Below are 12,704 nucleotides of genomic sequence, written 5' to 3'. Positions count from 1 at the left end.
AGGACTGTTTGTTCAGTGATAAAAGCTGAAATCTGGAAGGTTAGCAATTGTCTTTGCTTAATATAATGATTTTTCCACCTGTAATTCTGACTTACATTACAAGACAATGGAGTTTTTCAGGAGGTGGATATTGTGTTGCATGTTGTAGCTTTTCATAGATTCCTGGAATATCCTGAGCTGGAAGGGACCCACAAGAATCAATTCCAGCCCCTGTCCCTGCACAGACCCCCCAACAATCCCACCCTGAGCATCCCTGAGAGCGCTGTCCAAACGCTCCTGGAGCTCTGGCAGCCTTGGGGCCGGGACCATTCCCTGGGGAGCCTGGGCAGTGCCCAGCACCCTCGGGGGGAGGAACCTTTCCCTGAGCTCCATGCCAAGCCCTGGCACAGCTCCAGCCCTTCCTGGGCTCCTGGCCCTGGCCCAGAGCAGAGCTCAGCCCCTGCCCCTCTGCCTCCCCTCGGGAGGAGCTGCAGCCCCCGAGGAGTCTCCCCTCAGTCTCCTCTGCTCCAGCTGAACGAGCCAAGTGCCCTCAGCTGCTCCTCAGAGCTTCCCCAGCTCCGTGTCCCTCCTTTGGACACTCTCCAACAGCTTTGGATCCTTCTTACATTGTGGGGACCAAACTGACTCCAGAACTCAAAGTGAGGCTGCAGCCTCATACTGATTGATAAGCATATGGATTATTTTAATTCCAAGATTCTTCTTCTCAACCCTGCATCTCTTCAGGCTTAAATTAATTTTGATGGTAGAGAACTGCTGACAGTCTTTCTTCTCTGTGGTCTCAGAGGGCTGGATGTTTGTTTTCCTTTAAGTATTGGGCAGGAGTTACTGGTGGATTAACTATCTGGGACGCTCTTTTGAGTAAGTAGCTTCTGGACTGATAATGCCAGAAAATGCTTATTAAAGAAAATGAGAAACGTGGCAATTTGGGAGGAACTTGGTTTAATATGTGGAGGCTCTGGTTTTGTGTGGATGGGATGGCAATGCACAAGCTTCCTCAGGGGATGAGACTTAAGGTTTATAACAATCTCAGAGATACTGTGGCTCCCTGAACTCCTAGGTTTTAAAACACGAAGATTGGATTTATTTTTAATCTTTTCTAAACTGAAAACTGGGAGTGCAAGGAGACTAGAAGTGCCCAGCATGAAGAGCAAACTGTGACCTAGAGAAACAAGGTGGGTTTTAACATTAACTGAAGAAATGAAATTTAAATGCAAGTTTTGCTGCTAAGCAGGGTAAAAACTTAATCTGTAAGGGTGAGGTGGGGTGAAAAATTACTTAATTCAAGACCTGTGGGAGGGAGGGCTAAGATGTGTCTGAATGACAGCTGCTCATGTAAAGGAAAAAGGAGTGTGTTGCAGGCTGGAGTAGCAAGTGCTGCCTGGTACTTCATGTTTTCTGTTAGATCTCCTGCTTTTGACTTGACAAGAAAACAGTCTCCAAACCTCCTTTGCCTTATGACTTGCCTTTAAGTGCTGGCAAAACCAATGCACCCATTTTGGTGAAAAGGAAGCCAAGAAACCCCACTTAAAACTGCAGAGCTTGGTCAGGCCCATCCTTAAAAAGGGCTCTGGTACCTTCAGGATGGTTCTGCTTCATCACACCTGCCTTCTCCTCTTCCTACAAACAGCCTTCAGCTCCTGGCTGCTCTGAGCCTTTCAGCTGCCCTTCTGCTGTGCTTTGTGAGTACTCCCCCGCTCAAACCTGGTTGGCTTCCTCAGTGCTGCTGGGGAGCCCCACTGCTTGCTGGGACAGAGCTGTAGGCTGAAGCCATCTGGTTTGGAAGGAGGCTACTGGATTGGGAGCCAGGAAATGTAGACCTTAAGCCATGAGACTGCCCATGCCAGCCTGTGGTATCCTTTATTCTCCACTGAGAACTGTTGTGTAAGTGTTGGCCAGCATCACCACACACCTCTGTCTTTTCCTGCCTCCCTGCAACCACCACCATAAAGCAGAAAGCTGGTGGCTGGGAGGAGAAGCCTGAGCACACAGCTGGGTTGTCCTCCTGGAGATGCTTTTCTGAGGGAATATTTGATGTCAGTGTGCCTGGCTGTGGCTTCTGTTTCTCTCCAAACAGAGGAGCAAATTCTGCTGTTCCCCTTCTCTTTTGCGGGTCACTGGTAGTGTGTGTTTGGCTGATCCAAACTTGTAGTGTTCTGGTTCAGGGAACGAATTAATTTCTTGCTTTATTGGAGTCTTAGCAAACAGTGTTAAAGAACTCATGAGGTTCTTCTGTGTCGTTCAGAAATGCTAAGCTGAAGTTGACTCTGCAGAGTTCACTGGTTTGAGTTGTGCGGCCATCAGGACCAGGGCAGTGACTGCCTCCCTGTGCTGGGCACTGCTAAGGCCCCACCTCAAATCCTGGGGTCATTTTTGGCCGCTCATGACAAGAAAGACATTGAGGGGCTGGAGCATGTCCAGAGATGGGAACAGAGCTGGGGAATGGTCTGGAGCACCAGGAGCAACTGGTGGTGCTGGAAGGGCTCATCCTGGAGAAAAGGAGGCTCAGGGGGGCCCTTGTGGCTCTGCACAACTCCCTGACAGGAGGGGACAGCCGGGGGGGTCGGGCTCTGCTCCAGGGAACAGGGACAGGAGGAGAGGGAATGGTCTCAACGTGGCCTAGAGGTAGAGGAGGTTCAGGTTGGACACTGGTAAAATTCCCTCTGGTAAAATTTGAAAGAGTGGTCAGGCCTAGAAACAGATTACTCAGGGCAGTGGCGGTGATGATATCCCTGGAAGTGTTAAAAAAACAAGTAGAAATGGCACTTTGCTGTATAGTTTAGTGGGCATGATGAGCTTCAGTCAGAGGTTGAGCTTGATGACCTTGGATGTGTTTTCCAACCTTAAGGATTCTATAATTCATATGGCATCCCAAGTTTTTCCTTGTGTTGGGCTGATGCTGAATGAAGCCCTGAGAAAGTCACAAGTTGTTCATGGTTCAGGGTTCTGTTTGAGAACCTCGGAGACCAGAAGTTGTTCCCAGTTGCATCTGGATCTTACAAAGTAATTTCAGTGCACATTTATGAGCCATGTAGGCAGCCTGGGCTCTTCCTGAGGTGGTCACTTGTGTTTGGAGCCCCAATATCCTTTAGTAGTTGTTCTCTCTATTTAAGGCCTGCCTTTCTTCCACTCCCTCACTGGAGAAGAGCTGCTCTGAAACCCACAGCCCAAGATCTGGAGGCTCTGGAAGCTGGGAAGAGAACTGACCCAGCTGGCTGGGGTTCAACTCCAAGGTAACTTGTCTTTCACCTGTTAAGAGTCTTCTATCAGACACATCTAAAAACCACAACATCGTTTTAGAGAGACCTTGACCATTCCTCTGTCCTGTGCAAGTGCAGGAATACTAAGGCTGAGGCACATCTCGTGCCCCATGCAAGCTCAGCCCAAACTGGTGCTGCTCCCAGAAGAGCTTGTGGCTGTGCTGGGTACAAGTGTGTGCTCAGCCACGAGGAAAACAGTGCCAGCAATCTGCAGGGTCCTCAATACCTGGAGGCCTGCAGGAGTTTAGGAGAACAAGCTCTGCAACAGCCTCAGTTCTGTCTGAGCAGCAGCTTGGGAGCCTAAGTGCTCTTTTGGATTTTGCTCTTTGTTTGGGCACATACCTGTGCAGAGCCTGGAGATCTGGTTCCCAAATGAATAAATAAATGGGCATTGCTGCACTTGGTTAGGTAGAAGTAATAAATTCTTGGCTCAGCCTCTGAAGTGCAAGTCCAGCAGGCCAGGCTGGAAAAGCTGCTTTTCTGCCCCAGCTTTGAGCAGGCTGCAGGTCTGTGCCAGAACCAGCCAGTCCTTCAGCTCGTGGCTGCTGTGCTGTAGGAGCTGTCCCTGATCGCTGGTGTAACACAACTGAGACGTCCCTGTAGCCCAGCATGGGCAGTAGGTTATCTCTTCATGCCCTCTTTGTGTGTCTCACCTGTTTGAATTTCCTAGTAAGAGCTCTAGAACTATTTTTTGAAATGTCATTGTTTTTAGGTACCTTCTTTTCAGCTGCTAGCTGAGTCACTAGCTGCCATGCTACAGCCAGGATCCCATGGAGAGGAGAGACTTCTTGCTGAAACTTTGAGTTACGATTTTTGGCAGCACACTCCATCTTTGGAGCTTGTTCTGCTGTGGCTTGTTTTCTTCCATCTGTTCAGGTGCCTTTGTCTCTCTCAGGGCAGGAGCACCCGACCAAAACACTTGAGTCATAGAGAGCAGAAGGCCTTAGCTAGGCCAGTGAGAAAAGAACATGGTAATGAGCAATATGTAAATTTATTCTTAACCTCCAATGCCTCACACCTTGTATCAGTAGCTTTTGCCCTGGAGATCATTCCTGAGCCTGACAGCACAGGGACCTGTCTGTCCAGAGCTGCTGCAGCTCTGGGGGATGTTTGCTCACAGGGCCCCAGTGGGGGCGAAGACTGGAGGCTCAGGACCCCTCCTGGGTACCAGCCCCCTCAGTATGGGGAAGAGAGGAGGTGTTGGCATGTCCAGGGAGGGGGAGGGATCATGGAATCACGGAATAATTTGGATTGGAAGGGACCTTAATGCTCATCTTGTTCCACCACCTGCTGTGGGCAGGGACACCTTCCACTAGCCAGGTTGCTCCAAGCCCCATCCAACGTGAGCTTGAATACTGCCAGGACTGGGACAGCCACAGCTCCTGTGGACAACCTGTGCCAGGGCCTCACCACCCTCACAGTGAACAATTCCTTCCCAATATGTGATCTAACCCTGCCCTCTGGCAGTGGGAAGCCATTCCCTCTTGTCTTGTTCTTCTAAGCCCTTGTCCAAAGTTCCTCTCTGTCTCTCCTGGAGCCCCCTTAGGCACTGGAACGTGCTCTGAGGTCTCCCTGGAGCCTTGTCTAGGTGATCACTCCCAGCTTCAGAGCAGAGGGTCTCTGTGGCCTTCTCTGGATTTGCTCCAGCAGCTCCATATCCTGTTGATGTTGGACCCCAGAGCTGGAGGCAGCTCTGCAGGTGGGATCTCCTCACTGAGGAAGGATCCCCTTCCTCAGCCTGCTGGTCACAGTTCTTTTGATGCAGCCCAGGAGGATCCATCTGGATCTACCCGGAGGGAAGAATTTGTAGTAGCTGGGACGGATTAAGCAGAGTTTGCTCCTGAGTGCTGGCCAGCCCTCACTTTGTTGTGCTGTGGCATCTGGATGGGTGGTACAGGAGAGACAGACGCAGCAAGGGTGGTGAGGTGCTGCCAGGCAGGCACAGGACATGCTGATGGGAAGCAGTAGAATTGGAAAAGTGAGTTTTGAATGAGGCCAAGAAACGAGCTCAGACGAGCTGTATCTGCAGCCTGGAGAGCTTGGGTTTCTCCTTTTTACATCAGCAAAAACGTGGGTTTATTTAGAAGTAGGTCATAGAATCATGGAACCATTAAGGTTGGAAAAGACCTGCAAGATTATCAAGTCAAATCTTTGGTTTCTCAAAGAAAGATGTGTCACTGCTCTGCTTTTCTGAGCATGTTTTCTTAACTGTGTATTTTCATTGGTACCCAGTCAACTTAAAAACCATGTCTGAGTTGTGCAGAGGATGTGCTCTTTGAGGGCTGTATCACAAACTCACACTCTAAAAGCTGGAAATGCAACCTAATGCTTTTGCCTGTTTTTGAGACAGGTAGAAGTTAAAGATGTCTCTGCCTCCTTTCCCACCCAGGCCTTGTCCTCAGCGTTGGGATGCAAAACTCTACATGGCAGTGTTGTCAGCAGCACCTGTGGCAACCTGGAACTGTTTGATGAAGGAGTTTGTTGGCTGCTCCCATCAGGCTGGGTACAAGGACTTTATCTCCAGTGACGCATGTTGTACGTAACCTTGCTCTGAAATCCCCTTTCAAGTCTCCAGTGCTTGAACACCCTCAGAAAATCTCTGTCAGGTGACATTAACCAGAATGGAATTAAATCTTACAGGATTTAGCCAAGCAGCTTTGGCTACAGAGTAAATCAGGAAATGCCCCACGAGGTAAAAATCCAGGTGCATCTTTGGGATGTCTTGTGAAGGATGGCCTGCAGACACGACAGAAATGCCACTGGGTGGGATGCTGGGATCCGAGAGGTTTAAAGCTGTACTGACTGTGGTGACATCTCTGTCCTGGTGTTGTGGTTGGTGGTTATTGGGAAACTTCAAGTAGATTTCCTTACCTTCTTTGACTGTAGTAACTGGACTCCAACATGTTTTTTAGAATGTCAGAAAATGATGGATATCTTTCGTGGGTTGCGTTCTTGTATTCCCCGACTAAATTAGATTAGCATAATTCCTGCTGGTGAGTGAGCAAAGGGGCCAGTCTTGTTTGAGGAAAACACTTTTAAATAGTGGAAGTTACGAATTATCTGGCCGATCCCTCCTGGAGGGAGACAGGGCCGAGCGATAAAGTCGGGAGGAGAGTTTGTCACTGTCTCATGCAGCCTGCAATCCAACCCTTTTGGTATCTGCTGTGCTGCTGCTCCTGCAAGCAGCTGGAATGATTCCTTTGCATTGCCAGTGCTCCTCCCAGACAGGCTGAGATCCTTTGCAGGATACCCAGAGCAAGGAATATTGGAAAGGGAGCCAAGCTGATGTGCAAAAGCATCCTCCTGCTCTAGTTAAGCGGGGTTTGTCCTCTCAATAACAATATCCTGTGCTATTTATCATCATAAGAAATGTTGGGATTGACCACAGTGAATATATCCTTTTTCCAGCTAGCAGTGCCCTGTCCTTTGCCTGGCACCTGCCTTGCAGGTATCCTCACAGAGCCAGCGAGTTCCAAAAGGAGCTTCGCTGGTGAAGAGGCTCCAGCAACACTAATCTGTACCTGACTGGGAGGTGCTATGGGCTGACACTAAGCCCCAAGCAGCCAAAGCCCTGAGCTGTGCCACGATGGAAACCCTGGGTATTTGGGACAGAACAACTGTTCTGGCTGTGGCAGGCAGGGTATAACTTGAATTAGTCAGGTCCTGCTTCTCCCTCTTTATTAGTGGCACTTGGAGAGCAGCATATTAGAGGATGGAAGTGAGCCTCCTTCCCTGCACATAGGTAGGACATGTTAAAGGTCCTAGATCCTGCTTCTCAGCAGGATTCTGCAGACAAAAGGGATGGGGATCCTTGGAAAATGAAGGAGGGAAGTGAATTCCTTCACTTCCTTGTGCTTCTCTGACCTGGGTTTGAGAAGTGGCTCTTGGGGACCTTGTGGCAACTGGAAACTCCATCTGAACACACAGAATAGAATCCCAAGGGCTGCCTCGGGTTCTGTGTCCTCTTGCTGCCAAACCGCAGCTCTGGGCAGGCAGGAGATGCTCGAGTGAGTGGAGTCGGTGGGTTGGAACCTGCTAGTAGGGGATTTGAAGCTTATCCTACCCTTGAACAAAGGTAAGGGCAGCTGAATGTTGCTCTGGCTCTTCTGGATGATTGTGAGGAATGCGGCTTCAAAGTCCTTCAGCCTTTTATGGCCCTGCTTTAAATTGGCGTCGTGGTTTTAGTGTGGCACCTCTGTGCCTGAGTGTCGACACAGGCACAGAACTGGCTCAGTCCTGCAGAGGTGACTCTTCCTGCTCCACGTTTGCTGTCTCTAATCCTGATGAAGCTCTGTTGTGAGCGCTGGTAGGCAGATTGGACTTGCAGGTTGTAATAAACAGAGAAACCAGAAGCCGGGATGAGGCCGGCGTTTCAATGCGTGACCTTGGGAGCCTCTCGCCTTCCTGCCCCCGCTGCCCGTGAGGGACGTGCTGGGAGCGTGTGTTCTTCCACTGCACAATCCTCCTGTGGCCGGCGTGTGGAAGGGAGCAGGAACACGGTGTTCAGATAAGGCTGCACCTTTCCCATGGAGCAGATGTTTGCCCGAACATCCCACTGGATTGCATAATTACTGAGCCGAGCGGCTGCAGCCTGTTCCGCTGCTGGGTGGCAGCTATTGTGTGCTGCTCTTGATGAGATTTCTCTTTTGCTTTTTGTCACTGTGTCACACGCTTTGGGCTCAGCACTCCAAAATTGTCCTTTTTCTACATGCAGCTGATCCAAAACAAGAAAACAAATCAGTTCTTTTTGAATTTCATTTCCCTGGCCTTGTCCCGCTCGTTCCTCACTGTAATTTGGCTTTGGCACTGTAAGTGCTTTTCCGGGGAGTTGTTAAGGAAATGTTCCAGCGTGGTGATGTCCTGGCTCAGCTCCCCGAGGAGGGCTTGCACCCGGGATGCTGCACCCCGGATGTGGTGGCACCTGCAGCTGACGATGGGGAAGGGATGTGTTAACTCCCTGCTTACATCTTCAGCTTCTGCCTTGCCTCTTGAGCTGGGATAAACGGATTTATTTTTGAGGCAGAAAGAGTTTCTGCATAAACCCAAAAATAAACCAGGCTGGTAGATGCCTTTACTGCAGAACATACTTTTGTGGCAGTCCCTGGCAATGCTGATGCTCCATAAGCTGGAAGTTTGCTTTGATCAGCCGAGCTGGGCTGTAAAATACAGGTTCAATGCTGATCCCTGGGAGCTAGCAGGGGAGCAGCTTCTCGAGGTTGGGGGTCAGAAACTTGAGGGGGTGGCTGGGACAGGACTGGGGCTCCCTGTGACTATCTGGCTCCACTTAATGGAAGAGTACGTCCATGCCTGGGGTGGAAAGGTGGGATCAGCCATGTCATTGCACTCAGCAGGTACCACAGCAGTGCCCCGAGGCCCAGCCTGTACATTAAGCTTCTTCCCTTCATTTATACAAGCCATTTATTTGTACAAGCCTTGCTGTTCTCATCCCCAGCATTTCTGCTGAGAAAAACAAGACAAAGGCCATGGGAAGAGTACAGCACATGGAGCTGGAGCAGCAGATCCTGGTCTGTAAATGTCATTTTATGTGAAGGTGGCTCCTGTGTGCTTCAAACAAGGCATGGAGCCCATGTGGGCAAGGAGAAGGAGCGGGGGACAGGGAGGAGGTTAGGGTGGCTGAGGTGGGGTTCCACAGGATTATTTTTCTCTGGCTACTCTTGGTAGCCCAGTTTGGATGCTGATGTGCTGTCAGCATTTCTGCTTTGGATGCTGTCTAAAGTGTCCTGAGGAATGTTGAGCTACCTGTGCTGCAGGTGCATCAGAGCCAGGTCTCTCCTCCCCCTATATGCTTGCCCACAGGGATGGAGCCAGCCTTGCCTGAGCACCGGGATGAATAATAGAGTGAGCCAGGTGGTAGAGACGGTTGGCTGGGTTTGACCAGCACCAATTTTGTGTGGATGATCCTAAAGGTCAGTCAGTCTGGCAGTGCTCCAGGGAAAAATAGATACATTTAGATGGTAAAGCTTTATGTATGTTCTACATAATAAGCAGAGTTTATCTCAGGTTGCTTTATTTCTGTATTATTTCTCCAAGCTCTTGGATGGCAGGAACAGAGATTCATGCCCAGGGTGCAGAGCAGCTACAGGTCTTTCTGCCAATAAATTGCACATTTAAGGGAGGAAGACCCCAAATTTTTAATTTAATTTTGTGCCTTACTTGATGATTCTCATCTGATTCAAATTGTGTTGAATTATGGGAAGAAAATATGTTTAATGATCAGAAGTAGGTGCCTGGGAAGGGCAGGTTGTACTCAGCTACCTTCTTTGGGGGGTGGGTAAGCCAGCTCCTACTCGCTGTGGTGTCCCCTCCCCTCCCAGGACTGCTCTTTGTGCTGGGAGCTGGAGCCACACGTGTGAAGTGCAAAAAGAAATTCAGAATTGCTTTTGCCTATGCCTTGAGACACAGCCTGATGTTTCTGCTGGCTCCTTGGGAAGCCCAGCTGGCTGCTGCTCTGGCCCATGGGCTGCTTCCCAGCTCAGGAGTGTTTTCTGGCTTACAAGAGAGCTGGAGAGGGAATATGGACAAGGGTCTGGAGGGACAGAAAAAGGGAATGCCCTGTCAGAGGGCAGGGTTAGATGGGACATTCCAAAGAAATTATTTTCTGTGAGGGTGGGAAGGCCCTGGCACAAGGTGCCCAGTGCAGCTGTGGCTGCCCCTGGATCCCTGGAAGTGTCTAAGGAGGGGGCTAAGAGCACCCTGGTCTAGTGGAAGGTGTCCTTGCCCATGGCAGGGGATGGAATGAGATGAGCTTTAAGGTCCCTTCTAACCCAAACCATTCCATGATTTGCTGAATTGCCTTCATCCACTCCCCTTAATTTTACTTTGTTTTTATCAGCAGTCCCTTACAGGCAGTAACAGCCATCTCTTTAGATGAATATGTTTAATTTCCATCCTTTCTGCCTGTGTTTTGATAGCAGTACATGTGTAGGGGCTTTAACTTCCACAGCTCCTGTCTTGGCATGCTTGTTTCTGCCTTTGCCTGTAAGGCATTGACCGAGTCTGTTAGGGGTCTGATGGAACGGGGAGTCGTGGCCTGATTACAGTCTCCACATCCACTTCTTGTCCAAATGGGCTGCTCAGGTGTGTCACATTGTCTTGTTCTCAATGGAGAAAGTGAAAAATGAGATAGACACACTTCTTTGGGACCCCTTCCACCAGACCAGGCTGGGTGTGAGTGGCAAACTGCTGGTCTCTGCTGTGCAGGATTTCTGGGGGAGTCATGCTGCTGCTGCAGCCTCCAGCCAAGGAGCTGACGTGGCATTTATATTTTCATATATTTATAGTTCCAGTCACATTGTATATCCTTATAAACCCTTAAATAAAGTGAAGCTTTTAGTAAAGATGCAGCAGCAGTTCTGATCAGAGGAAAGAATCCACTGGTTATTCAGATTTGTTTTGACTTCTCTAGGGCATCATAAAGCATAAAATACTTAAAATTTATAAATACATGTCTGTGTGTATAGACCTGTCTTATAAAGAAAACTTCATTATTAGATCACGTGGGCACTGCCCAGGCTCCCCAGGGAATGGTCCCGGCCCCAAGGCTGCCAGAGCTCCAGGAGCGTTTGGACAGCGCTCTCAGGGATGCTCAGGGTGGGATTGTTGGGGGGTCTGTGCAGGGCCAGGACTTGGACTCAGTGGTCCTTGTGGGTTCCATCCTACTCAGGATTTTCTAGGCTTCTGTGATCTTAAATTAGGCTTCTGCTGGATTTTTTTAAACCTTTTAAGAAATTCCCTTCTGGTGGACAGAAGCCTCTAATGCCTGTTTTGATGATGAAGGGTTTTGGCAAGTCAACCTGCCTCGGTTTGGAGGGAGTAGAAAGGACACCTTCCGCTAGACCAGGTTGCTCCAAGCCTCATCCAACCTGGTCTAGAACACTTCCAGGGATGGATCAGCCACAGCTTCTCTGTACACCCTGACCAGGGCCTCACCACCCTTACCTTGTGGGGGTTTTGCTCCTCTGGCTGGTAGAGCTGAAACTTGAGCCCTTTCCTGTGCAGAGGCTTTCCAGGAGGAAACTCTTCTGCCTGTCCTGCAGAGTGTCTGCTTAGTGGTGGAGATGGCCAATGTGACTGTGAATATGGAAAAAACACAAGTAAAGTCTGAGATGGGAATTGCTGAATGCCACAACTGAAGTGTTTATTTCAGAGGCTCCATAGAAGCTCAAGCACTGGGACAGGGTCACTCAAAGCCGTGCACAGATGAGAACAGAACTGAAGGCAGCAGGTCAAGCATGCATGAAGTGCCTGGCAGAGCCCAGGCACAGACTGGAGGCATGGCAGCAAGTTGGGGTTTTGTCTCAGGGTTTCCCCACTCATCACGTTTCTGAGCACAGCCTCGTAAGCCACACCAAATCCAATAAGAATCATTTCAATTAGCTTGTCCAGTGTCGAACCTTCCCACAGCAGTGCTCCCACTCCTGCAAGCCCCAGCACTGCCTCGTGGCTCAATAACCCCTAGAGCTGAAGTTAAATCAGATTTTGCCAGACCATCTGTCAGCTTGCTTGAGCCGAGCACAGCCGTGTGCCATGCACAGAGGAGCCAGTGGAAGATTTTTGCATTTTCTGACTAGACAAGTTGATTTTATAAAGCTGATTACTTTTTATTCGAGGTGGGGACAGAGGGAAGTTTTGCTGGGATTGCTCTTGCCCACATCAGGCATCGTTTCTCCCAGAGATCTGTGGTTCCTTGCCTCCAATACCTTTCCTTTGTGCGGATGGTTGGTGTTCATTCCACATTTGGTACATGTACAACAGCAGACACTTAAAAGCTGGGAATGAAAGTGGCTTGTGGTAATTATCACAAAATTAAAGATAATCTCCTGCTCTGGAATGGTGACAAAGTGCAGAAACGAGATTAGTGCAGCAGGAGAGCATTGACAGCCATGCACATTCCCCTGGCCCAGGGCTCTCAGCTGTGCTCCCAGCGATTTCCAGTGCTCAGTCTGGAGCAGCATTGGCTCCTCTGGGTTCCCCCATGGTCTGGAAGTGCTACTTCAGCTTGTGCCGTGGAAGCTCTTAGCCAAATGCTCACTCAGAACTTTATTTCCCGCTCTCTGGGCCATTGCAGGGTGTTTTGTTCAACGATCACAAAATTGTGTTGGCTTAGGCAAAAAACTAATTATTCAGCACAGTTTGAGCTCGCAGTGGTCCTGAGCCAAGTGCTGCTGCAGTCTGAGAGCTAGAGGAGTGACAGAGTTCATGTCACTTGTGGTGTGTATCACCCACCCGTGTCACCTGAGGGGACCCAGCCTGAGTGTGTGAGCGAGGGGAGCTGCTCTGCACCCCTCAGTTCCCACTCTGCTCACTTCCCTCTGCCTGTTTGCAATGGGATTGTGTGACACAGGGAGTGGCATTTCAGTGACTATTCCTGAGGCAGGAGTTGGGCACTGTTTAAAAGAGAATAACAAGAAGTGACTCTTCCGGTGC

At 49.7% G+C, this 12,704-nt stretch overlaps 1 protein-coding gene across 9 annotated transcripts in view; it reads left to right on the top strand.

Annotated features, from left to right (window-relative positions):
* The window catches only part of PIP5K1C (phosphatidylinositol-4-phosphate 5-kinase type 1 gamma), a 47,936-nt gene that overhangs the window by 10,971 nt on the left and 24,261 nt on the right, over positions 1-12,704 (top strand). For 5 of the 9 annotated variants that reach the window (XM_088179189.1, XM_088179184.1, XM_088179187.1 and 2 more), the window contains exon 1: positions 5,666-5,792. The exons of the other annotated variants lie outside the window; for them this stretch is intronic. In XM_088179189.1, coding sequence (XP_088035315.1) covers positions 5,681-5,792 — 112 coding nt within the window. In that variant the 5' untranslated portion in view covers positions 5,666-5,680. Of the gene's footprint in view, positions 1-5,665; positions 5,793-12,704 lie in introns of those variants that run through there. 9 annotated transcript variants of the gene reach the window in all.

Source organism: Sturnus vulgaris, chromosome 26, assembly GCF_052056855.1.
Source record: "Sturnus vulgaris isolate bStuVul1 chromosome 26, bStuVul1.hap1, whole genome shotgun sequence".
In the NCBI taxonomy this organism is placed as follows: Eukaryota; Metazoa; Chordata; class Aves; order Passeriformes; family Sturnidae; genus Sturnus; species Sturnus vulgaris.
This window is presented reverse-complemented; position numbering and strand designations above follow the sequence as displayed.